This window comes from Carlito syrichta, unplaced genomic scaffold (genome assembly GCF_000164805.1).
Source record: "Carlito syrichta isolate Samal-C Ts95f unplaced genomic scaffold, Tarsius_syrichta-2.0.1 Scaffold134202, whole genome shotgun sequence".
NCBI lineage: Eukaryota > Metazoa > Chordata > Mammalia > Primates > Tarsiidae > Carlito > Carlito syrichta.
In genome coordinates, this window is record NW_007078298.1 from 100,698 (window position 1) to 126,157 (window position 25,460).

General features: G+C 37.3%; 1 protein-coding gene across 1 annotated transcript in view; it reads right to left on the reverse strand.

The window, feature by feature from the left end:
• Window positions 1–1,781: 1,781 nt before the first annotated feature.
• The window catches only part of LOC103250785 (guanylate cyclase soluble subunit alpha-2-like), a gene marked incomplete at its 3' end in the record, with an annotated part of 71,734 nt that continues 48,055 nt past the window's right edge, over window positions 1,782–25,460 (reverse strand). The window contains exon 7 of the mRNA XM_021708196.1: window positions 1,782–2,500. Within this exon, the coding sequence (XP_021563871.1) occupies window positions 1,782–2,500 (719 nt within the window). The remainder of the gene's footprint in view (window positions 2,501–25,460) is intronic.

Sequence of the window (25,460 nt, forward strand, 5' to 3'; positions counted from 1 at the left end):
AAATAAGTTTCTTCCATTCTCAAGGATTTCAAAATAAGCAGCAATTGTTTTACATGTTATAATACACATATGTGAAAGATACCTAAAACATCATTGAAGCAGGGCATGGTGGCTCACTCCTATAATCCCAGTACTTTGAGAGACCAAGGTGAGAGAATTGTCTGAGCCCACGGGTTCAAGACCAGCCTGGGCAACTTGGCGAGACTTCATCTCTATAATAAATTAAAAAATTAACCAGGTGTGGTGGTGCATGCATATAGTGCCAGCTACTTGGAAGGCTAAAGCTGAAGGATCACCTGAGTCCAGTAGGTTGAGGCTGCGGTGACCATGAGTGTGCCACTGCACTTTAGCCTGGGTGACAAAATGAGACTTCGACTCAAAAAAAAAAACAAAACAAAACATTGTGTGATTGAATAATAATAATAATTCATTTAGATGAAAATTTTCACGTGCAAAATTAGAATGAAGATCCCCTTAGATATTTTCAAATCACTGAACTTATATGATAAAATCATTATATATATTTTTTTTCTAAATTACTTGATTTAGTTATATTGAATACGTGACATGGGCATCATTTCATCCTTTTCAATACTTTTTTAAAAATTTTCAACTTCAAAATTATAAAAAATTAATCAATCATAAAACTAACGTATAAAATCTTCAAAATACATCTTTGTCTCTGCTTTCAGGTGGCTGTTTCCTCATTTATGTATTATGGCAGGCACTCCAGAATGCATGTAGATTACTCATTAACCGAGTCTTTAATTACTTGTGAAACTCCTCCTTCTGCAAGTCCAGAACAACCTGTTCACTGCTAACATCTACTAGTTTCCCCAGAACGCTTAGAACTTTATTTCTCTGGTACAAAGACACACTACTGAAAACTGAATGACTGTCAATTCAAATGCCTATCCTGGAAATTAGCATTGTTTTTCCTTTTAATCACTGAAAGCATATTGCCAAACATAAAAATAATCTTGCCTTATTTTCTTTACATTTTATCATTTATTGTAATATTGACTTTTAAAAATATTTTATCTGAGGGAAAAAAATGTTCATTTAAACCCAACTATTCTAAGATTTATTTTTGGTTTCTTTTCATCAATTATTTATAATTTATAACCCAGATTTCCCAAGAGGGATTCAAAAAAGTCCACAAAAATATTCCAAGTATTCAGTGTGTTCTTTCAAGGAGTGAATATGTTCTAAAGAAATTAGTCTCTATTTTAATACTAAAATTTAATTAGAAAATAAGTCTGAGGCAGTCAATTTCTAATTTGGGGGAATACATTATTCTGAATATAAAGACAAAATAGGATACAAACTACATGTTCCTAGATTATGAAGTTTGGATGAGAACATATTCAAAGTGTAGCTAGCTTTTAGTATATATATTTATTTAAAGAGAAAGTGGTCAAACCCTACAGTGCTGAAATGCTGCTTTTCTCATAGTTTGACTTCGATCAGTGGAAATATTCGTGAATTTATATTATCAGGTTTTTAGTGAGTCCTATCATTTTTATAATTGCTGTGGCTAGTATTAATAAGTGCCTTCTTTTTATGTGCTGAAATAAATTAATGGACAAGGCAGACACTATGCAAAATGGCTGGGAATGGGGCCAAATCTTTTTACATACATCCAGGGACAAGTAATCTTCTAAATGGCACTTTAAGCTCTCTTGCCTAAATAATTACAAGTACAGCCAGCATGTAATTTACGGAATTAATTATCCACTCTTCTAGTTCCCATCACCCATCTCCAATCCATGACCACTTACCTTGTCTTGATTTTCAGTGCCAGAAGCCTCAGGCTTGGTTCTAATCACAAACGGGGTAGACAGTCGCAGCAGGACCCTTTCGAAGGTGGCATTAACCTTTGGAGAGACAATCTCAAAGCAGTCCTCAAACTTGAGCACTTTGTGAGCGTCACACCGGAGCTGCTTCCTTAGGCCTTCCCCCAGCTGAAGGACCGACATGTTGGGGTCAAACATCAAGTGAAAGGGAAAGGCTCTGCAGAAGGTGTTGATGCTGATTCTGAGGTCTGCAGGAACGTGGGAGGTTCCCCGTGGAAGGTTCTTTGTGATGTTAGTATTTTCACATTCTTTAATAAGGAAAGTAAGACAGCTACAATTGCCTGGGTTCGAACCATCGGAGCACAGCTTCTCATTTGCAACCTGTTCCACTTCCACATCCAGCCGATAGATCTTCTTTCCTGCTGCCTTAATCATCCCCAGCATTGCAAACCCCACAATATGGTGAGGGTGAAAGTAGTGGAGCATGAGAGTACCTTCAGGGAGCTCTTTGCATAGGAAAGATGGTGACTCCAGGGTGGCCTGTTTTCCAAAGGAAGTTCTAATGTGTTCCAACAAAGCATCAAAGCCGTTAAAAAAGTCCTGCAACGTGCCACCTACAGCCCGAAGGACTCGCTCATTCTCATCAAAGCATATATTAAAGAACTCCTCACCAAATCTTTCTTGAATCTCCTCAAACTTCAAACCTAAAGGTAAATGGGAAGCAAGTGTTAGTGAAGTGGAATATACATAAACGAACTTACAGCTTTCTAAAATGTGTATTGAAAGAGACAGCTAATGACCTTGGACCCACAAATTTCCCACATGGGTTAATTCAATCATCTTGAGTCAGAGCAAGTAAATTTCAGTTCATTTTCTGGATGCTTCTACGATGTTAATGAGCATGAACCTTTTTGTTTGTTTGTTTGTTTTAGACCAATTTTAGGTTCACAGTAAAATTTAGCAGAAGGCACTGAGATGTCCCATGTGCTCTCTACCCCTACGCATGCACAGTCTCCCCCATTATCATTGTCTTGCAAACAATGAACCTATACTGATACATTATCATCACCCAAAATCCATCGTTTTCATTAGGGTTCATTCTTGATGTTGTATATTCTATGGGTTGAACAAAAGTATAATGACATGTATACACTATTATCGCATCACACAGAGTTATTTTCAATGCCCTAAACATCCTCTGTGCTTGGCCTATCCATCCTTTCCTTCCTGCTAGCTCCCAGAGCACCAGTTTTAAAATGCTGCTAAACTAGCTGTTCACTTTTCAATATCTTATTTAGCTTACTATAGTTACCACAGATATTTTTCTTCATCTTAATGATTTCCTCAGTCTTCATAGACTATCCAAGTTGACTATATATTATGTCCACATACCATCCGTATGACCATCTTATTTTTCATCAAAGTGCATGTACTAAGTGGAAAGTATCAACCAGAGAGAAAAATCTATGGCACAAGAGTGGGAGAGGCATCAAACTATCTAGTGAAAACAGAGGGCTTATGTCAGCAAACTCAGGGAAAGTCATGCAGGTCAGCAAGACCTCAGGGAAAAGAAACAAAATGAGAAATTAATAGAATCATAGAATGATTTGCATTCTTTCACCCACAAAAGTGAAGGCAGCCAAGATTGGAGCAGTAATCTGGCCAGATAGAGTTAAAAGACTTTGTTAAGTTTTCTCAGCATATAATCATTCCCCGATGCCCTGGCAAAAGGAACTCTGCCTTATAGTACATTACATAGTCATTAGAAGCAGGATCCCATGCAATTTAACAAGATCCACCCTTGAGGATGATCTGAGGGTGTATATGGAGGGAATTTATGATCCAAAGAGGACTACAATACATATCAAATAGAGATGAGTCTGCAGACTAAAGACTGCTGCTATCTAGAGCTCAGTCATTCTATGCCTCTTCTTTGACGGTGGTTGAAATCCATACATGTAGTTTACATATTCATATTTTCTTGTCCAATTTACTCCATCACATAAGGAAGCCCCACAAATCAGGAAGACTGGGAAAGGACAGAGGGCAATTTGTTAGAGTCACATGAGAATGCAGAGCAATCTAGGCTGTCCACGGCTTGGTTTACTGATCCTCCTTGACCATCCCTTGAATAGTTTCCCCCAACTAGAAGTGAGGTAAAGAACAGAGACAATAATATTATTTTTAAAATAGACCCAAAGCACACCAAATATTTCTGAGAGCTTGCGACAGAGTCTATAAATTGTAGTAGACAAATTGAGAAGTCAGTTTGACAAAGCACTTAAAATCAATGTGAGATGAAAACGAACAGAAAACCTAAGTGAGAAAGAGTCCCTTTATTAAGAAGCATTTTATACTAATTTTTTTATGTTCAAGGCTAGCTAAGAAAGTCACCTATTAAGAGAAAAACCTCACCACTCATCGCACATTGCCATGTTACAAAATTGCTCTTCAATGTATGCTGCTTTCACTAACAATAATGCCAGTCGGAACTGATAATAATAGCATTTACTTGTCCAGTTCTCTGGTGTGGAGCAGAGAAAACAAGATAGATGATCTTCACAGCAATTCAGTTCCCGCTCTGACTGCTTTCTTGGAACTGCTTTCATAAATACTGAAACCAACACATACTGTTTTGCCCTTATCTTCCTTAATCCTGTTTGCTGTTTTTCCTTTAGTACAACACTATTGATCATCTCTTCCTCTTAAAGCTTTTGGCTCATCAAACCATACTCCCCTGGTGTGATTACTATCTGCCTGAAAATTTATCCTCACTTCTTTCACTAAAATTGATTTCTATGCCAAATCCTTACATCATCATCACTATGTTGTAACTAAAAAACTCTAACATATACAAATTAAATTCATATGTCCGCATTCAATGACAGCGTACTTTGTTGCTATAAAAATGTCCAATTCTGAAATTCTTATTAAAAACCAAATGCTGGATAAATAAAAATTCATATAATCTGACTATATTTACTGAACTACAATATCCCATGTGCACTAAAAATATTCCATGGATTGCTTCTTAGCTTTGAAGAGATATACCTCAGAGGACTTAGGGTCTACATGAACAGAAGAAAAAAAGAATTGCTTCTAACTTGCATTTTTTATAACACTGAAAATGCCCTTGCAGTTATTAAAAACACAAAGTTCACCAGAAATAACAAAATAAAAATTACTCTGTGTACAACATTCTATCAACTAGAAATCCTTGCTGCTTTAAAAAAAAAAAAAATCACTGTACTTTAACACACAACGACTGTTAATTTTCAAATGGTGATGCTAAGGAACACTTTAGCATCACTAAAGAAAAACTGAATTGTTTTGAATATTATACTATAAGTGATAATTCTATATAAAACACAATATACAACTAATAAAGATTTTTATTCCTACAACTATGAAACTTCACAAGATTAGAAAAGAAGGGAAAAATTCCTAGACTCAAAAAATTTAAAACTAAGAAAATGCACTTCCACATTTGTGAATATACTAAAAATCAACAGGCAAGACTTCCATTTTAAGCCTTATCTCAAAATTCAGAAAGCACAGACAGTAATTCAGCTCAGACAATTGATGCGCTCTGACTCCCAAGGTTCCACCTACGATTGACGCAAACCCCCTACTTACAGTAAATCACTTGAAACATATAGACAATGCTCATCTCCTCACATCACAAGATTCTATGACAGCTTGACATTTGGGTCTATAAGAATACATTTCCTCAAGGGGTAAAATTTATAACTAAACTGCTCTTATTAATGGGTAAGTTAAGTTAGAATTTTAAATTGCTATTAATTCACCTCTTTAAAAGGGTGAACAGCCTAAATGCTGACATCCTCTAGCATAAATGAAATAGAATCTGTTTCTTCACGACATGGTCCTGTTGTCTCTCATCTGCCATCCCATCTCATCTCAGATTGTGAATTTCTTGAGGACAAGGACCTTGCCCTGTTTATGTCTGCATATCTATCACTAGTATAATGCCTGGCACATGGAGAAGCACCACTCTTCCACAAAAACTAAGCATTCATCTATGTTTGAGAAACATATACTTTTAAGAGTTACAGTTGTGACTGGGTGAGGTGGCTCAGTATGTAATCCCAGCACTTTGGGAAGCCAAGGCAAAAGAACTGCCTGAGCCCGGGGGTTCAAGACCAGCCTGGGCAACTTGGTGAGACCTCGACTCTACAATAAATCACAAAAACTAGCCAGGCGTGGTGGTATGCATCTGTAGTTCCAGCTACCTGGAAGACTGAGGCAGAAGGTTCTCCTGAGCCCAGCAGGTCGAGGATGCAGTGGCCATGAAAGCATGCCCCTGCACTCCGGCTTGGGTGACAAGAGTGAGACTCCAAGTTAAAAAAAAAAAAAAAAAAAGCAGTTGTGCCACATCTAATGATACTAAGACAAAAAAAACATTCTTTTCTCTCATGGGCCCCTTAAGATCATGAAATTACATTGTGATTGTGCTGTAATAGAGACACACAAGAGGACCTATGAAGGTACAGAAAAGAGAGTGACTGCCTCTTGTTGGGAAGATAATGTTTGAAAGGAGACTTGAAGAAAAAAGCAAGTTTTCAAAAATCCAACAAAGAAGGGAAGAGCACCCAAGCAGATGAATAGTAATGTAGTATGGTTGAAGTAGGAGGTAAGGGAACATCCAGTATGACCAGGGAAGAGCAAGTGGTAATGGTACACGGGTCGGAAAGTGGGAGTCGGGGTGGGGTGTTAATTCACCAGGATTGCAGAAGCTGGACTTAAGATTGCCAAGGCCAGAATCAGAGACCAGTTAGAGAGATGTTGCAGTGTCTTTAAAGGAAGAGTATATTGACTGAATTAGGCTGTCCCAGTAAGAACTAAAAAAAGAGGACCAAGCAGAGTGCTAATTACTTCCACAGGTTAGTTAATCCTTAAAAAAAAAAAAAAAAAATTCCTGTGCAGGTATTTTCTTTTTTTTTTGTTATACATATTTTTTATTTTAAATTGTGGAGTACAGTTAAGGGTTAGATATACAAATATGCATTGTGCAGGTACCCTTGTTGATAAGGTGTGCCCCCTCCCCATCCCCAGACAGATATTTACTATTTACTATCGTTAACCCCACCTCCCTTTCCCTCCCTGCACCCCCCCCATAGTTTCCCACCACTGTCAATCCTTTTCTTATAGTATTTCTTATAGTTGGTCAAGGTCCACTTATGAGTGAGAACATGTGATACTCAGATCTTTGTTTCTGTGAGAGATCACTCAGTATTATAAACTCCAATTCCATCCAGGTTGCTGCAAAATTCATGATTTTATTCTTTTTTATGGCTGCGTAATATTCCATTGTGTATATGTACCACATTTTTTAAATCCAGTCCTCTTTTGATGGACAGCATGGTTGGTTCCATGATCTTGCTATTGTGAACAATGCTGCAATAAACATACGTGTGCAGGTATCTTTTTTATAGAGTGATTTAAGTTCTTCAGAGTATATTCCCAGTAGGGGGATTGTGGGGTCATATGGAAGATCGATTTTTAAAGCTTTTAGGAATGCCACACTGATTTCCACAGAGGCTGAACTAGTTTACACTCCCACCAAGAGTGTAGAAGTGTTCCCTTTTCACCACATCTTCTCCAGCATCTGTTATTTTTTGAGTTATTGATAATGGCCATTCTGACAGAAAAAAACAAAGCAGGAGGTATCACACTACCAGACTTTAAACTTTACTATGAAGCTACAATAATCAAAACAGCTTGGTATTGGTACAAGAACAGGCATATAGACCAATGGAATAGAATTGAGATTCCAGAAGCAAAGCCTCAATTTCTCAACCAACTCTTCTTCGACAAAACCTCCACCACCCCCCACTGGGGAGAGGGGAACCTATTCAGTAAATGGTGCTGGGAAAACTGGCTGACCACATGCAGAAGATTCAAACAAGACCCCCATCTATCCCCATACACAAAAAGTAACTCTAAAGGGATCAGAGACCTAAATGTAAAACCTCAAACCATAAGAACTTTAGAAAATGCAGGACACATCCTTATGGAAATGGGAACTGGCATCCAGTTCCTGAGGTATTTTCAATCATCCTCATTTTACAGGTGAGGAATGCTAAGAAATTTGGTCAAGATTGTATAAATGTAGGTAGTAGAGCCAGGGCTCAAAGGGAAATCTATCTAACACTAACTCTTGTGTAATAAATAAAATATCAAAAGAGTAAACCCTCTGCATGAAGAAAAAAATGCATATCGTGCTCATTATTATATTATCAATGTCTAGCATTCTGCCTGGCTGAGTGTTGAATGAATTAATATATCACTCAAGTCAATAGAAAAGACTAACAAGAAACAGTCCACAGTTATTAAATGCTGTATCAAGGTCATGTAAGGTAAGAACAAAAAACTGTCAATTGGATTTGTCAGATCTGTGGGGCTGTTTGACAACAATTTCAGGGTAGGGGTGGGGGCAGAAAACCAAGATGGGAGAGGCATGTGTAGCAGGCAAATAAATAGCTATATTGGTTTTCAGCTGACTTAATAATATTATTTGAACACTAAAATTACTTATTTTACAAAATTGTTAAAATATGACTGCCATGTTTAGAAAGGAAAATGTTGCCTTCATTGAGAACCAAGTGATAAAGAGATATCCACTGACCAGGATCATGGATCCTCCAGGGACGTCTTAGTAATAAAAAAGGAAAGGTAGTGCCTTTTTAGGTCCAGAGACTAACCCTATCAACCAACAAGGGCTTCCGTTTCCACTCAAATGGGAAAATACCACAGCAGGTGTACCTTCAAGCTGCTCAAATTCCACCCAAAGAGTGGAATACCCACCAAATACTCAGTTCTGTAAGCTGGAGACTTTCCATAATTATTTTTTGATTAGCTGCTGAGGATTCATCAATTTAACGTCGAAGTAGTGTAACTTCATCACAACTATGTCTCACAACCAAATGGTAAAGAAATTTCAACAATTTAAGGAAATTGTTTTTTCAGAGAAATAATTATTTTATCTAGCAAAACTCTAAGGCTTTTGTCAACTAAGTTTGAAACCCAGATGACATTTTTGTAAAAATATTATTCTAGTGCCACACCAACCTACAAAGAAAAGAAGGAAGCTCGTTTCTGCCTCCCAGAGAAATGTAACATGTAACAGTATATATTATAAATGTCTAAATAACAACAAAGGAGAAAGACTTTTTGACTCTGAGCTATCAACACAATCTCATTTCAATCTGTACTAGGGTGAGATAAACCTCTGCAGTTTCAGATTACTTTATACTTCAGTAAGTCAAAGGTTGAGATAATACTAAGAAAAAAAAGTCTCTTAACAATTTCACTCAATCTACAAAGGGTTAAAACAATGACTTGCTACTATTTAGAGGCATTTATTCTCCTTGCTTACTACATCAGTGGCATTTCTTCCTCCCTCAAAAAAATAGGATATTCATATATTTATTTTCAAATTTAAGTGAACTTAAATTAATTGTTCTTAATTTTTTTAATTGTATGCTACTTAAAGATAATAGTATACACATGCAGATTTTAAAAATAGAGTTTGAATATCTTTGAGCTAACAAAGAATTTGCTAAGCATAGCAATAGGGGAAATCTAACATATTTAAGATTAATTCCTGAATACACAAAGGACTAGGTATAAGGACCATATTAATTATTTCAGGCACAAAATTATTTGTGATGGCTACATTTTACACTTTGTAATTTTGAAAATCTATTAAGATATGTTTTAAAATATACATAGAATACAGATTTTAATAATGAGAAATGTGACACAATGGAGATAAATCTGACCCCTATCTGAGTACTCTGAAATAATTTTTCACCTAGAAACTACAGCTAAAAAATGAAATATCATAAAAATGCACTCTACGACTATCAGTGTTACTCCTTCCTTTCAAATTGCAAAGCACGTCTGTGCCTCTCTTATGAAGTAGTAGATAGTTCCTTGTAGTATTTGTTCTGTGATCCTTCTACTGTCTATAAACAGACTTAGAAAAACAACATACGAAGAACACAATTTCTAAAAACAGCATGATGTAGGATGAGAAAAAGGAATCAATGGAGGAACGACTATCACTGAATTATAGAGAGAATTTCCCCTGAACTGTGGAAAATCCTAAATCTACAGATGGAAAAGGCATAAGTTCCAACTAGGATTGATAAGAAGCATGTGTGCGCATGCGCGCGCGCGCGCGCACACACACACACACACACACACACACACACACACACACACACACACACACTCCTAAGAGTTCATTACCCAGCCAAGATATCTGGCCAAAATTCAGATATTATATTACTCAATGAAACACCTGAGAAAAATAATTGAGGAAACACTTTAGTCAAACAACAAATGAGTCAAAATAGAAGAGTAGAGGATTCCAGGTAAGAAGAGGAAAAAGTAGACACAAAGATGCACAGAAAACCTTGCAACACACATACTTCTGATGTATGTGTACAAACCGAGGTTGTCAAAAAAATATACATGCATTTTAAGAGATGTTTGCCATAATCAGAAGTGTCTGGATGCTGATAGTAACTACACTGAGCACCTCGTGTAATTGCAGAAGTCAAATGTGACTTGTATTCATCTCATTGAGTATTATAATTTTAATACCTCTTTTCCTTTCTTAAAATGGCATACATTTTTGCCACCCTCTCTATATATCACATACAAATGTGTATATATACACATTATATATACATATTATGAATAATGATATATTATCTGCATATTTGTAATATAAATATTAAATAAAAATTACTGCAGCAGAATGAAACTAGCAAACAATGGCAAGGTAGATTTTATACATAAGCTGAAACTAAGCAATTTCAGCAAAACCCAGGAGTTCTGAGGTAGGGAAAAACAGGAGAGGAGATAAAGAGAAGGAAAGTAAACATATTCTAGTAGAAGAATAACTGATATTTTGTTTTGAAATAATAATAAAGTTCTAATTTTAGTAAGAAGAAATGAAAAAATAGAGTAGAACTTTCTTTTTTTTTATTTTTTTGAGTCGGAGTCTCACTCTGTCGCCCAGGCTGGAGTGCAGTGGCCACTCCTGGCCACCGCAGCCTCGACCTGCTGGGCTCCGGCGATCCTTCCGCCTCAGCCTTCCAAGTAGCCGGAATTACAGGCGTGCGCTACCACGCCCGGCTGAGTTTTTTGATTTATGGTAGGGATGAGGTCTCGCTGCCCAGACGGGTCTCGAACCCGCGGGCTCAGGCAATCCACTCACCTCAGCCTCCCAAAGGCGCGGGATGACAGGCTGAGCCACCGAGCCCGGCTAGAACTTTCGATGTATATGAGAAGGGACCCAAAAAATCTTGGAGTTATTTTTTGGAGGACAGACCTCTTATAGTAAGGCTTCCCCCACTAGGTAAATGTTTTAGGAGCCCATTGGCATCAGTGTACCAGCTGGCAGTGTTGTGAGACGTTGCATTTGGCTTCAGTGACTTTCTTGTTTTTTCAGATTCTTGCAAAGCATTTTCCCATTTCATGATGGGTGATTTACCAGCGCACCTGCCCTCGCTGCACTGTGTTCAGCAGTTTTTGACCAAAAGCTGCATGACTCTCGTGCCCCATCCTCCTTGTTCACCTGATCTCACCCTGAGCAACTTTTCTGGTATCTCCAGATGACAAAGTTCCCAAAGGGGAACATTTTGCTGACGTGGAAGAGGTGAAACAAAAAACAGCAGAAGTACTAAAAGGAATCAAAACGGACGAGGCCCAAAACTGTTGGAGCAGTGGAAAAAGCGTCTCAATAGGTGTGTGGCATCAAACGGAGAGAACTTTAAAGGTGACTTAAGTTGAAACGTCAAAGACTAAATACACTTTTTTATAAATAAATTACGTTTTTTAGAGAGTCCCACCTCGTGTGTGTGTGTATGATGTCAACTTGATCAAAACAGAATAATATAACAGAAACAAAAACAAATTAAAATAAATAACTATGTATCAAGATGAAAAAAAAACTTGCATAAATCATGCATTAAGTAAATGTAAAATTAAATCATCCCATTAAATGGGGAAATTCTCATTCCTTTGTAAGAATTGCACTTATAAAAGGAGATTTTTTTTTAACATTGAAACTGAATCAGCAGGTAACGAATTACAAGAAACGGCAAAGAAAAAAAAGCAACAGTGGAAGGGAAATATCATCTTAAATATTAATGTCAACAAGGTAGAATTAAAGGGAGAAGCACTGAACAAAGGGACACAGTATACAACAAAAAAAATCACAATTTACAAGGAAGACCTAGAGACATAAGCCAAGCAACATTACAGCTAAATAAATAAAGCAAAAAGAATTGATTGCTCATGAGTATGGGTATCCTTTTGGAGTAATAAAAATTGATTGTAGTGATGGCTGCAAAACTTTATGACTATACTAAAAAACACTGACTTGTATACATTAATTGGGTAAATGGTGTGATATGTAAATTATATTTCAATAAACCTATATTGAAAATTGAGAATTTAAGAACTTTCTACAATTACAATGACAGTGAGAAATTTGAATGCACGTTTCTCATTAGCAGAATATGTAATAAATAAAAAAGCGAAATCAAAAGAAATTAAATAAATATTAACAAAGAACAAAACTAATAAAAAAGTAAAGTCAAAGAAAATGAAATGAAAAGAAACATTATTTAATAACAAAAGCAACAAACTCAAAAGCACATATATGTATATATACATATATGTATATGTATTGGAAAAAAATTACAAAAATTGCTCAAATACTAGACCACAAAACCCCCATATTTTTAATATTTTGTAGATCACATTTTCTAATAGCTGTGATAAAATTAAGAATATACACAAACAACAAAAAGGTGGTTAAAAAATCATATATCTATTTGAAAGTTAAGCAATCACATTGCATTCTCTTGGATTAACAAAAATCAAAATTTAAATTATAGCTCCTAGATATCAGTCAAAAGAAGCCTACATCATATAAAATTCTATGAGGCACAACAAAAACCTTACTCAAAGAAAAACATATGTAGTGTTTTCAGCAATAAAAAATAATAAAAAGCTTCCAAATTAAGGAAATCATGTTGAGTTTAAGAAAAAAACTAGGAAGTAGAAATTAATAGATTAAAAGCTGAAATTAAGAGTGAGCAAAAATATCAAATTAGAATGAGGAACAATATTCAGGTTTATATTGAGAAGAAATAGAAGAATCAGAAAAGAACCATGCAACTTTCTGTAAACAAATATGTAATGTAAATGGATAACTGTCTGGCAAAATATAAATGATCAAAACTGATCCATGCCGGGCTCGGTGGCTCAGCCTGTAATCCCGCGCCTTTGGGAGGCTGAGGTGAGTGGATTGCCTGAGCCCGCTGGTTCGAGACCCGCCTGGGCAGCGAGACCTCATCTCTACAATAAATCAAAAAATCAGCCAGGCATAGTAGCGCGCGCCTGTAGTTCTGGCTACTTGGAAGGTTGAGGCGGAAGGATCGCCAGAGCCCAGCAGGTCAAGCCTGCGGTGGTCTGGGCGACAGAGTGAGACTCCAACTCAAAAAAAAAAAAAAAAAAAAACTGATCCAAGAAGAAATAAATGGGCAACCTGAGTTCTGGCTAGCCACTAGGAAAAAGATAGATAGTTTCAAAGTTACTTTAATATTTGCAGGACATAGAAAAAAATTTAAGACTACTCAATTCTTTTTACTAAGCCTATGTAACTTTATGCCAAAACCTGATATAGTATACTAAGATTAATTTCTCTTGTGAATGCTTGCTAAAATAACTGATAGAATCTAGAAATTTATAAAACAGTAATACACCATAACCAAGTAGCATTTACATCAGAAATGAAAAGGTAGCTCAGCAGTGGAAAATCTATCAGCATAAATCACTACATTCATAAAATTAAAAAAGAAAATAGTATCATATCAGTAGATTCTGAAAAGTCTGAGATGCAACAGTCTTAATAAAAATTTGTAGTAAAGTAGGGATATAAAAAACTGATCAAATATAATAAAATCTGTTTTCCAAGACCAGAAACAGCTTATTCCAACTGGTGAAATACTAAAAACATTTCAACTGAACTCAGGAATTAGACAAATATGCTTGCTATTACCATTATTATTCAATACTATCTTAGAAGTTCTAGCAAGTGCTATAAAGTATGAAAACAAAGTAATCAGTATACACATTATAAAAAAAAGAGTAAAATTGTATCTTTTTGCTGAATTAAATCTGTGTCTATAAGGCATTTAATATACCACAAAAAGTATTTCAATTCAATGGGAAAAGAACAGTGTATTCAATAAATGGCACTAGCCATCTGGAAAACAATAAAATTAAATCCTACCTCATACCTCATACAAAATAAAATTCCAGGTCAATTATAATCTTAAATTGCAAAATATAAACCAATAAATATTTCAGAAGAAAGTCTAGAAAACTCTATGTATGCCTTAACCAAAATTAGCAAACATACAAAAAAGACATAAAAATCTATTTGATTTTGTATGATACAAAGCAAGTTAAAATTGTCAGAATAATGTAGAGAATATAATTTTAGTTTATTACACATGTTTGTGTGTGTGTGTGTGTGTGTGTGTGTGTGTGTGTGTGTGTGTGTGTGTGTGCATGATGCATCTCCCTTGACTTTCTGCTAGTCTCCCAACTTTAGGCCACCATGATCATTAGTGTAGAATTATTTTCTTTGCCTCCTAACTGATGTTTCTGCTTTCTTCTAATCTCTCTCCAATCCATTCTCCATACCTGCTTTCTAAATCATAAGTCATAATATTATGTAATATTGGAGGGCCTAAAGCCCTCCAATGAATATTCATGGCCTTCTGAATACAGTAAGTCCCCTACACATGAACAAGTTCCATTCTAAGAGCATGTTCATAAGTCCAACAAAGTTAGCCTAAGAACCTAACTAACATAGTCAGCTGTACTGCATCAGCCACTTCTCCGCTGCTTTTACTCTTGATCCTGGACATCCTGGGCTTAAAATAAAGATACTGTACTACCAGACTCTATATGGTGCTGTACAGTAAAATACACAAAAGCACAATTATTTGTAGAGGATGCACTCACATGACAATGTACACCAGACACGTGAACTAACTTACATGACTGGACATATGAATGCATGTTCACATCTTTGAAAGTTTGCAACTTGAAGGTTTGTAAGTAGGGGACTTACTGTAAAGTTCAAACTCAGCAGAGTCTTTTTTTACTGGCCCATCCACTTCTCTCTCAATCTCCATTTCACACCTCCACACCAATCATTGTGACCCACTTTGAGTTTCCTGAACATGTTCAACAATCTCTCTCTCTCATTTATAGGCTTCTGACCTGCAGGTTCTGCAGGGAATTTTGTTGTTTTTTAACTAGAATTCTGTTCTCCTACCTACGCTTAGCTAGTTATCAGCTTACACCCATCTTGCATATCTTGATACCTAAATCCCTCCAGAATACTTTCCTTGACACTCCAAGACTGAGATAGATGCCTCTACTTTTTAGGCTTCCAAAGCACCTTGTGATTACTCCCATCCTAGTATTTATCATCCAATAGCTGCTAGCTTGTCCACCCCTCAACCAGGCTTAACTTCTTTGGAGGTAAGGGCTATGTCTTGGTCATCACTTATTTAATGTAAAACAAATTTAAAAAGAACACCACTCTGTATCTGTCTCAATACTGAGCACTGGGAATACACTGATGATCAGAATAGTACAAAACATGGGCCTGACCCTTATTGAGATATATGACAGAATAATCCAATAATCATACACATAATCCAACTATAAATAGATATACATGACAATGGATGTCATGAGGATAAGGGGCAGAATACTATTAGAGCAGTAACAGGGGCCCAATATAATCTACTGGGTCAAAGAAAACTTCCTTTAGAAAGTGATACATATGAAGGACAAGAACGAATCAACCAGGAAACCAAGAGGGAGCAGATAGGAGAGGAAATACATCACTCCAGACTGAAGAAACATACATAGTAAGGTCCTGAAAAAGAAACTATGGAGCTTTAGTGAAACCAAATGAAGTCCACTGCTGTAGCCCTAATCTTGGCACCATGCCTTATCTGTAGTGAATTTATAAAAGAATTAATCAATTAATGAATGAAAAATAGATACAGCTGTGTGACTGATGATATGTGTATGTTTCATATATGCATCATGTATTATTCATATATCATATAATATATATGGTAGATACATACTCATAGATGTGTGCATATGTGGTTTTTTTCTGTCGCTATTTTTTTTTGTACCCTTCAATATTCACTGCCAGGTCTTCTAACACCAGCTTGAGCAAGTTATGCCAAATGACTAATTTAATAGGTGTGGATACTTATTATTTGACAAATTCTTGTTCCTTTGCCAACAAAGAGCCACAGGTGTTGAGTGCTAAAAAGCAGATAGACTCAAAGCGCCACATGTCTAATCAGACAGCCATCTCAGGGTTCTGTGCTTTGCTTGCTATCAGATGCCGGCCACCTGGCAGGTGACAGAGGGCTCATCACACTTCCCAGACTTCCTTCCCCAGAACCCTGGCATTTCACCCTAAAAGACACCAAGCCAGTGGCAGTCCAGCAGCAGCAAGGTGCAGAGTCAAAGAACACACAGACATAAGCTAATTACAAAGACGCACTGCAGGAGGACCTGCCTGAGCTCTGGACCCATACCTGGCCCCAGCTTTTGAAATGTGCCCTAACACGCTGTCAAAATAGGGCAGTGGCTCCCAGACTTTGGAGTCTCCCTGCAGATAAGCATTCTCATCATTTCCCACACCAGCACTTTTTGCCAGTCTTATACCTGCTGGCTGAGAAGGTGGCGAGGAGATCACTAAGCAAATACCCAACCAGATTCAGGCTTCTGCTGCCGCTGACTGGCCCTATTGAAACTGGAGGCCGCACAGATCTCCAGAGGGCTTCCTCAGAGCTGTTTATCACTGCTAGTGCCTCTTTCCTTATTATGTTTTCTCAAAAGCATGTGATTATGTATACGAGGGGGAATCGTCCCCAAAAAATACAACAGATTTTTTTTTTTTAAAGGCCCCCAAGTAGCACACTCACAATTTATGCCCCCCGATCAAACAATCAACCAAAGTTTTTACCTGGAAGTTTTGAAAGGTTGTGTCATGATCTGCAGAAGAAATGTCCCGGGCTGTGGCCAACAGGTGACTGGTTCTTCCACCATGACAATACACCTGCACACCATGATGAGTATTCAACAGTTTTTGACCTAAAACAGCATGGCCCTTATGCCCCACCCTTCCTACTGACCTGATCTCATCTTAAGAGACTTTTTCTTTGTTTCCTCAGATAAAAAAAAAAAATCCTCAAAGGGAAATGTTTTGCCAATGAGGAAGAGGTGAAACAAACAAAAATGGCAGAAGCACTAAAAGGCATAAAAATTGATGAGTTCAAAAACTGTATTGAGCAGTGGACAAAGTGTCTTGATGGGTGTATTGTTTCTTTTTTTTTTTTTTTGAGTTGGAGTCTCACTCTGTCGCCCAGACTGGAGTGCAGTGGTCACTCCCGGCCACCGCAGCCTCAACCTGCTGGGCTCCAGCGATCCTTCCGCCTCAGCCTTCCAAGTAGCTGGAACTACAGGTGCGCGCTACCACGCCCGGCGCATTTTTTGATTTATGGTAGAGATGAGGTGTCGCCAAGTTGCCCAGGAGGGTCTTGAATCCGCGGGCTCAGGCAATCCACTCACCTCAGCCTCCCAAGGTGCGGGATTACAGGCTGAGCCACCGAGCCTGGCTGGGTGTTTTGTTTCAAATGGAGACTACTTTGAAGGTGACTGAAGTTCAAACATGTAAGGATAAATACTCAATATTTTATAAGTAAATTCCAGGGTTTTTTGAGACCCACACCCCCATCTTCGTTTGTTTAAAATGAAATTTGTAGACACGACTTCATGTAACATTAATGCATGAAGATATCAAGCACACTGGAATTTCACTGGTAACCCAGTCCTACCTCCCTCAAAACACATGTGTCCTCTTTGACATTCTTGCTCTGATGAAACACTACCAGCGATAAGCAGCTCAGGAAGCTTGCTCTTCCAATACTGAATAATATGTCTAGTAATTACAAAGTTCCTTCTTTCTTCCACTTGAGGCGAAAAATATGTCCTACGCCTTCAAGCCACTAGTTCTAGTATATTCTCTGTGGTGACTTGAACGAATCTATCTCTTCTCCTCACAGAAGTCCTTTAAAGTTCCTGAAAATAGCTCTCACAAGTTCCCCTTTGTCTTCTCATCTTACGTTTTCAACGAACTAATTCAAAACACGTTAAAGGCAGCTCTAAAGAACTGCTTAAATTAGATATAAAAAACAAGGGTACATTAGAAAAACACACACAGTATTGCGATTACAAGTTATGCTCTAGAAGGAAGTAAGAAAGCCGAAGAGAAATAAGAAGCCTATTTTAGATAATGTGAGCTAACATGAGACGCTCTTATGCCAGGGTTACAAATCTTCTCTGTATATGTGCTCTAACATGGGAAAATGGCTGTCTGTGTTTACTCCTTTTCACTGGAGTATATGCTTCAAACTATTTTTCAGTTTGTATTTGATTTCTTTTGCCTTGTGCCATTCACACTTTTCACAACCAATTCCCTTTGATCATGCATATGTAAGATGCGGTGCTGGGTAAGGAAAGAATTTAGGGCTACAGAAATGAGTATCAATGGCATATGTCAGTTTTGGACTCATAACCACTGCTTCTTAGCATCCTGGTGAGGCCATCTTGGGAATGGCTGATGCTACACTCCAAGCAGAGCAACTATTCATATTCCTTACAGTCTCAGAGTAGAACTGACACAACACTAAGCTATATTTGTTACTACTACACCCTGATATACTCCACAAAAGGGAAAGTCTGAGACATGCTAGAATTTTTTTAAATGGTCATCTTTTAAAATTGAGTGGTGGCTCATGCATTTAATCCCAGCACTTTGGGAGGTTGAGGCAAGAGGATCGCCTGAGCCTAAGGGTTCGAGACCAGCCTGGGCAACGTGGCCAGACCTCCTCTCTACATAAATCACAAAAATTAGCCGGGTGTGGTGGCGCTTGCCTATAGTCCCAGCTACTTGGAAGGCTGAAGCGGAAGGATCACTTGAACCCAGCGGAAGGACCACTGGAGTGCAGTGGCCATGAGCATGCCACTGTACTCCAGCCTGGGCAAAAAAGAGTGAGACTTTGACTCAAAAAATAAATAAATGAATAAAATTAAGTGAGGAGGAGATAAAAGATACCTGAATTCTTCCATTATTGTTAAAGGAAACTGTCATCTGTTTGGTCTCATTGTGTATTTGGTGGTAGGGTTATGGTCTCAAGAATTCTTTCACTTTTGTAACACAACTTTGTTCATTTTTTCAGTGTCCCTCTCTAGTTTTTGTACATACACCTATTTTACACAGTCAGATTTATAAAGTCCACCAACACTTTGTGTTTAGCTTTTTCCTAATATTTCATGTCTAATGGATGCTGGGAGTATGTATAGCTATCAGCTCTCAGCTGAGCCCGACTCTGGGCATTGCCTTCAGCTGAAAAGAGCTGCCTGGTCTGAGGTCCTTCCCCTTCCCCAGGACTGTCTGCACACAAACACAGTTAGTTTGGGAGATGGGGAGTGTAATACAAAAACTCTACCTGCTTGCCTCTGTCAGGGCAATTCTGGAGTCATCAGCTGAAACCTCTGTTGTGATGGCATCTGCCTAGCAGTTCAAGTTCAACTTCTCCCTTAGTTTCTTATACAGAAACAGTGTGGTGAAACTACTCAGCTGCAAATGTGTACTACTTTTCATGAAAAAAGGAAGATGACTCAGAGAGCAAAGTTGGAAGCCACAAAGGATGATTCTTTGGCCTTGAAATCTGTTGGTGTTTGCCTGGTTGTATCACTGATCCCAAGGACACCGTCCGATAGCATTCCTGAGTACAGACCTCCATGTCAGAGTCTGTTCCTGGGAAACCAGAGCTGTATCAATATTACAAACATTTTCCCATGCTACAGTGTAATCTTTCCACGTTGTTTTCATTTAAAGGGCTGCTTAACATTCTTTTAAGCTAAGCTATTATATTTTAATTGGCATTTCTTTATAGTGGGACCGTTGGTTGTTGCCAATATTTTGTCAGTTTAAGGAGCATTCGATAAACCTCATCACGCTATTATTTGATATCTTTTCTTTTCTTTTTTTCTTTTTTGAGTTGGAGTCTCACTCTGTCACCCAGACTGGAGTGCAGTGGCCACTCCTGGCCAACTGCAGCCTCGACCTGCTGGGCTCCGGTGATTCTTCCACCTCAGCCTTCCAAGTAGCTGGAACTACAGGCGCGCGCTACCACGTCCAGCTAATTTTTTGATTTATGGTAGAGATGAGGTCTCGCCAAGTTGCCCAGGCGGGTCTTGAACCCATGGGCTCAGGCAATCCACTCACCTCAGCCTCCCAAAGCACAGGATTACAGGCTGAGCCACCGAGCCCAACTAATGATGTCTTTTCTTGAATTGGATTATTTCTTTTAAATATCTTATGTGTGGGCCATTACAAAGATAAAAATATGAAGGTTTTCAGTCTATGGATAACAAGGCTTTGTAATTTATAGTATTATAAACCGAAAGTCTGACAGCAAAATATACCACCAGGATACTAAGAAATAGGGACAGATTATTTTATGTATATTGTGTCTTTGACCCAAGATTCAAAATGGGATGCTTGAAAGGTCCAAAGAGAAAAAGAGAGCAGAGTGGTCTGTTATTAGCTTATTTGGCACTCGGCTGTACTTGCTGAGGAAGTCAAAACCTACACAAAGTCAGCATCCAGTATACAACAAATATTTGTTGACTAGACGTACAAACGAATAAATGACTCTTCAGGTTGCTTTTCATTTTAACTTAAATTCAAGGGGATCATTAATGCAGAAGTGTAGAAAATGTAGATAATGTAGAAAATATGGACTGGATACCGATAAACCCTTGGCTTTAAGTTCTTAAATCATTCCCCTTCCAAAGCAGAAGTGATGGTGGTGTGCTGACAATGACAGAGAATGTGGGGGTATGTTAGATCCTCTTTGATGTAGAAGCTAGCACAGAAGGGACTAAAAGGAAGAGTTGGCTGTCGCCATGCTTCCTGGCTTTGGCCCCCTCCCCCACCTTGGGGAGGTGAATCTTCTTTCTTTCTTTCCCTTTTCTTTCTCTAATTTACTTTTAAATAAACTTTTCTTTAAAAAAAAAAAAAAGGAAGAGTTAATGAAGAATAAAGTAAAATAATAGCCAATAAAAGCACCCAGACTCAACTAAAAGACAATAAACCATGCCTGTAATGATCTCATCAGGACACATACAAAAAATTCATGGAAAGAAGTGCCAGAGACTAGAAGATGTTAGTGAAATCCAAACCTCTAGATCTGGAGACAGGTGAGAAAGGAAGGAGGATGTCAAGTTGAACAAGGTATATCTACTGAGATGCAGAGCTAGCGTAAGAGTCATTCCCTGTTCTTGTTTCTAACAATGTGTCGACAAGAATCATTTCTCAAATCAGGCTAGTCTCCTCAGTGCTTCCTGGGCACACTTGACTCATTCCAACCTGTGTTCTGTCACTTGCACTCCTTCCTCTGAAATGCCCAAAGGAAAGCAGCCTCCACTATAAGCAGAGGAGACAAAAAGGAAGACACTGCATTTCTTAGGAAGAGGAGGGAGAAAAAATATGTCACATATGAGGTAAGGAATGTTAAAAACAGAAGTAGATGCAAGACAAAAACAGCACCAAAGACTTAGTTCATTCTTACAAATACCTTCATGGGGTAAGTATAGGGCAATCTGACCCAAAAGAGACATAAGACAAAAATGTCTGAATTGGGTGCTTTTCTTTCTCCCACATACTTTTATCATTCCCTCAATACTGTTTAACTCATAAAGGAAACAAAAGGTTATATGAGAGCTCTTTCTTAATATTTGAAAGCAAACCAAAACACACTATCCAAAAGGTCAACCGAATCTAATACTTGACAGGAAAAAGATATTACAAAGCTATAATATCTTGAATTCACACACAATGAAAGATGCCACATTCTTTTCAAAATCTTCCTTAGCGTGCTTCAGAAAAGAGTCACAGTTAAAACTAAAAAAGCAAGCTGGCTTTTCTCTTCTGAGCCCATTCCTAGACTGGGCAGAATTTTGTTGCTATTACCTTTCTATCTTCTAGAAGACTGTGAGAGGTCTACATAGTTTGTTTTTTTCTATTCCGCTAACAGTGAATCGATTGGTGTGGTGCCCTGGAAGGCAAATAGATATTTAAGATTTTCTTTTCTTTTCTTTTTGGTGACTACAGTAACCTTGTTCCAAGTGGAAATCTCCCAATGAGGGCAATCTTCATTTTGAACAATTGACCTATAAACTTAATTTCTACAATCTGTAGAACCTATACTATACTAAAGTTTACCACTAACATCCCTGTTTCACTATACAAGGACACAGAACTATACAAGGACACAGAAAAGTAAGATAAAAATGAAGTCAAGTCAGTCAAGTTCCTACGTGGTAATACCAAGATTTACTCCATCCCCAAAATCCCTCCTCTTTACCTAACATTTATACTAAGGTGAGAACAGAGACAATGGTCAGTGAGCACCACAGTTACTTGGCTTTTTGCTTACTACTAGCAGAATTAAATTCATTCCATTATTTAATGAAAAATTTTGCTCCCAAAGGATCAGGGTGGTGCGGTATAAGACAACATGAAGGTGAGTTTGTGAGTGTGTGCAGGGATTAGGGGAGTAGTGAAGGGGCGTTAAATCACACAGACAAGAGTGGAAACACATAGACAAAAGACCTGAGGTGACATTTATCTTCTGCCTATGTTTGCTTAGGATGCTAAATAAGTTTGAAATTTGAGGATAATTCACTTAAATCTCAATATTTCAATATGAGTTTTAAGAAATTTTGTATATATAAATGTGTATTTATATTCTACATATATATCTGAAACGAACACCATTTTCAAAAATGATCCTCTGTAGGTCTATTCTAATGGCAAATGAAGAAATGAATATCCAGCATGTGCTGATGTTCTGACTTGTGATTAATTTTAAAATCCGGGCAGTGGTAATAATTTTAACCATATATAACCATAATTATAACCATATATATGGTCACAGTGTTTTTCACCATCTTCTAAATAGTTCACTTTGCACATCTATTAGCTCAGTTTAAACACTAAACACCTACTTAGTGTGATATCCTGATTCAAGTGAAGATTCTATTTAACTAACTGGATCCATTGCTATATGGAGATACAGAAAGCACTGCTACTAAATATAGAAATACTTTGATAGCACATCGCAATGTTATCTAATGACTGATGACAAACTGTGAAAAATAATTTATGCTGGTTATCTAAAATGTCATGGAAGCAATAAAAAAATCAGAGTCTACAGAGGAGAAAATGTCAATGATTGATGAGACTTTTGAATTCAAGGAAAGTATTTGAAAAGTCCAAAATTATTATAACATAATAGTAAAAGGATCATAAGAAGAAAGTTACATGTCCTTGTATAGATGTTACTTACTATAATATCAAGAAAATACGCAACTTCAGCAATAGAAGTAGTCAGCAGTTTTATGTTTATTATTCTAAAATATGATTTCATTCTTGAATGGTATTTTTCTATGTAGAAGAAAATAAACAGTGAAATTTCTAGAACAATCACCTATTCTGATAACAATTTCCTTGCAATATTAGATAAGCAGAGTGGAACTATGTTCAGACACTATTTCATCTTTAATCTCCATACCATTAAATCAGGATATCAGTGAGACCACAAAACTTGAGAAAAATAAACCCCATAGGTGGGTTCCAATCTAGACACTAATTATGTAGAATTAGGTGCTCTCATGGATAATACTAAAAAAAAAAAAACACTTAAGTATAAAAATAAACTGCATGCTCCTAAGCCACTTATGTTTGTTGATTTATGTTTTTACACTTATGTTTAGTGTAGTGTTGCTGCTTGCTTCTAATTGAGGCTACAACACAATAGAAACAGAAAGTCCCTTTAGACTTATGACCTATTTGAAGTTTAACTTTATTCAGTAGTTTTTGAGAATGTTTATTTTCATATAATTTCACACTTAAAGTTGCAAGAACAGTACAAAGATTCCCCTACTCTTTTTCCCAAGTTTCACCAATTTGTTAACAATTTTCCTCCATTTGCTTTTTAAATTTTCTCTTGCTATCTCATGCTCTTGTTCTCTTTTCTTTCTCTTTCTTTACATGCGCGCACATGCGCACACACGCCATTTATTTGAGAGTCAGTAGCAGACATTATACCCCTGTATCCCTAGCAGTGTATATTTTGACACAGTATTCACACCTGTAATCCCAGTGTTTTGGGAGGCTCAGCTGAGAGGATCACTTGAGGCCAGGAGATCAAAACCAGCCTGGACAACATAGTGAGACTCCATCTCTACAAAAAATATAAAAATTAGCCAGGCATAGTGGCATGCACCTGTAGTCTCAACTACAGGAGGGGAAATCACTTGAGCTCAAGAGTTCGAGGTTACAATGAACTATGATTATACCCCTGTACCCCAGCCTGGGTTACAGAGTAAGACCCTGTCTCTAAAAGTAAATAAATACTATATGTGAAAGCTTTTTATAAATAGTAAAGTAAAAGCTCTTTATAAATAGTAAAGCACTATATAATGTATACATGTGTGAACATATGTGTATGCATATATAATGCACATGGGTAAACATATATATGTGTATGGGCATGTATATATGTACTGATGTAGATCTGGAGAAAGACAAAGAGAATAGGAGTGATAAAAGCTTAAGGATGCACTTGATTCATGGATTTCTTTTTTCTTGACAATCTTCTCTTGTCACTGGAAAATTTTTAAATTCCAAATTTTCCCACACATTTAACATGATATTTCCACTTCTCTTATGAAGACTCTCTTAATAGCCACACACAAGCAGTCTTCAATCCGTCCATTGGTTAAAAACATCTTATGCCTCACATCATGTGACCTTCCTACTAGCTTCTAGACTGACAGAATCTTGGCCTTGTCCAGCCGGAAATAACAGTCTCATGACCTCCTTTCATTGATCCAGAATAGCAATTGCTACTCAGACAAGAGTGGGGAAACCAGAACTTTCATCAGACCCCTCCAAATTAAGGAGGATGCTTTTGGTTTGGGGTTTTTTTTAATGTTCATTTCTAGAGCTTTAAATCCAGAAATACCATTGAAACAGCATAAATACTATAGTCATGCATAAATCCTATTAGAATTGCTTCGATAAGTTAAAACTTATCTTTACCAGATGGATTACTTAAACCTTCTCCAAACTCTTTCACATTTCATTGCCTTATTTGTCTTCATGGCATGCATCACTCTGAAGCCATCTTATTTGTAATTTGTGTGTGGGTTTTTATTGTAGCCCCACTTTCTATTTTTCTCTCTGCTGAACATTAGCACCTAGAACAGTACCTGAAAATATAAGATATTCAATAAATACTTGTGCTGGTGGAGCCAAGTACTTAAAAACTGTTCCTTTAAGAGAGCAAACATGTCACCTACAATATTATATACAGACTTCTCCGGATACATAAAGCTTTCCCTGCAGTTAATACAATAATAGACGTCAGCCCA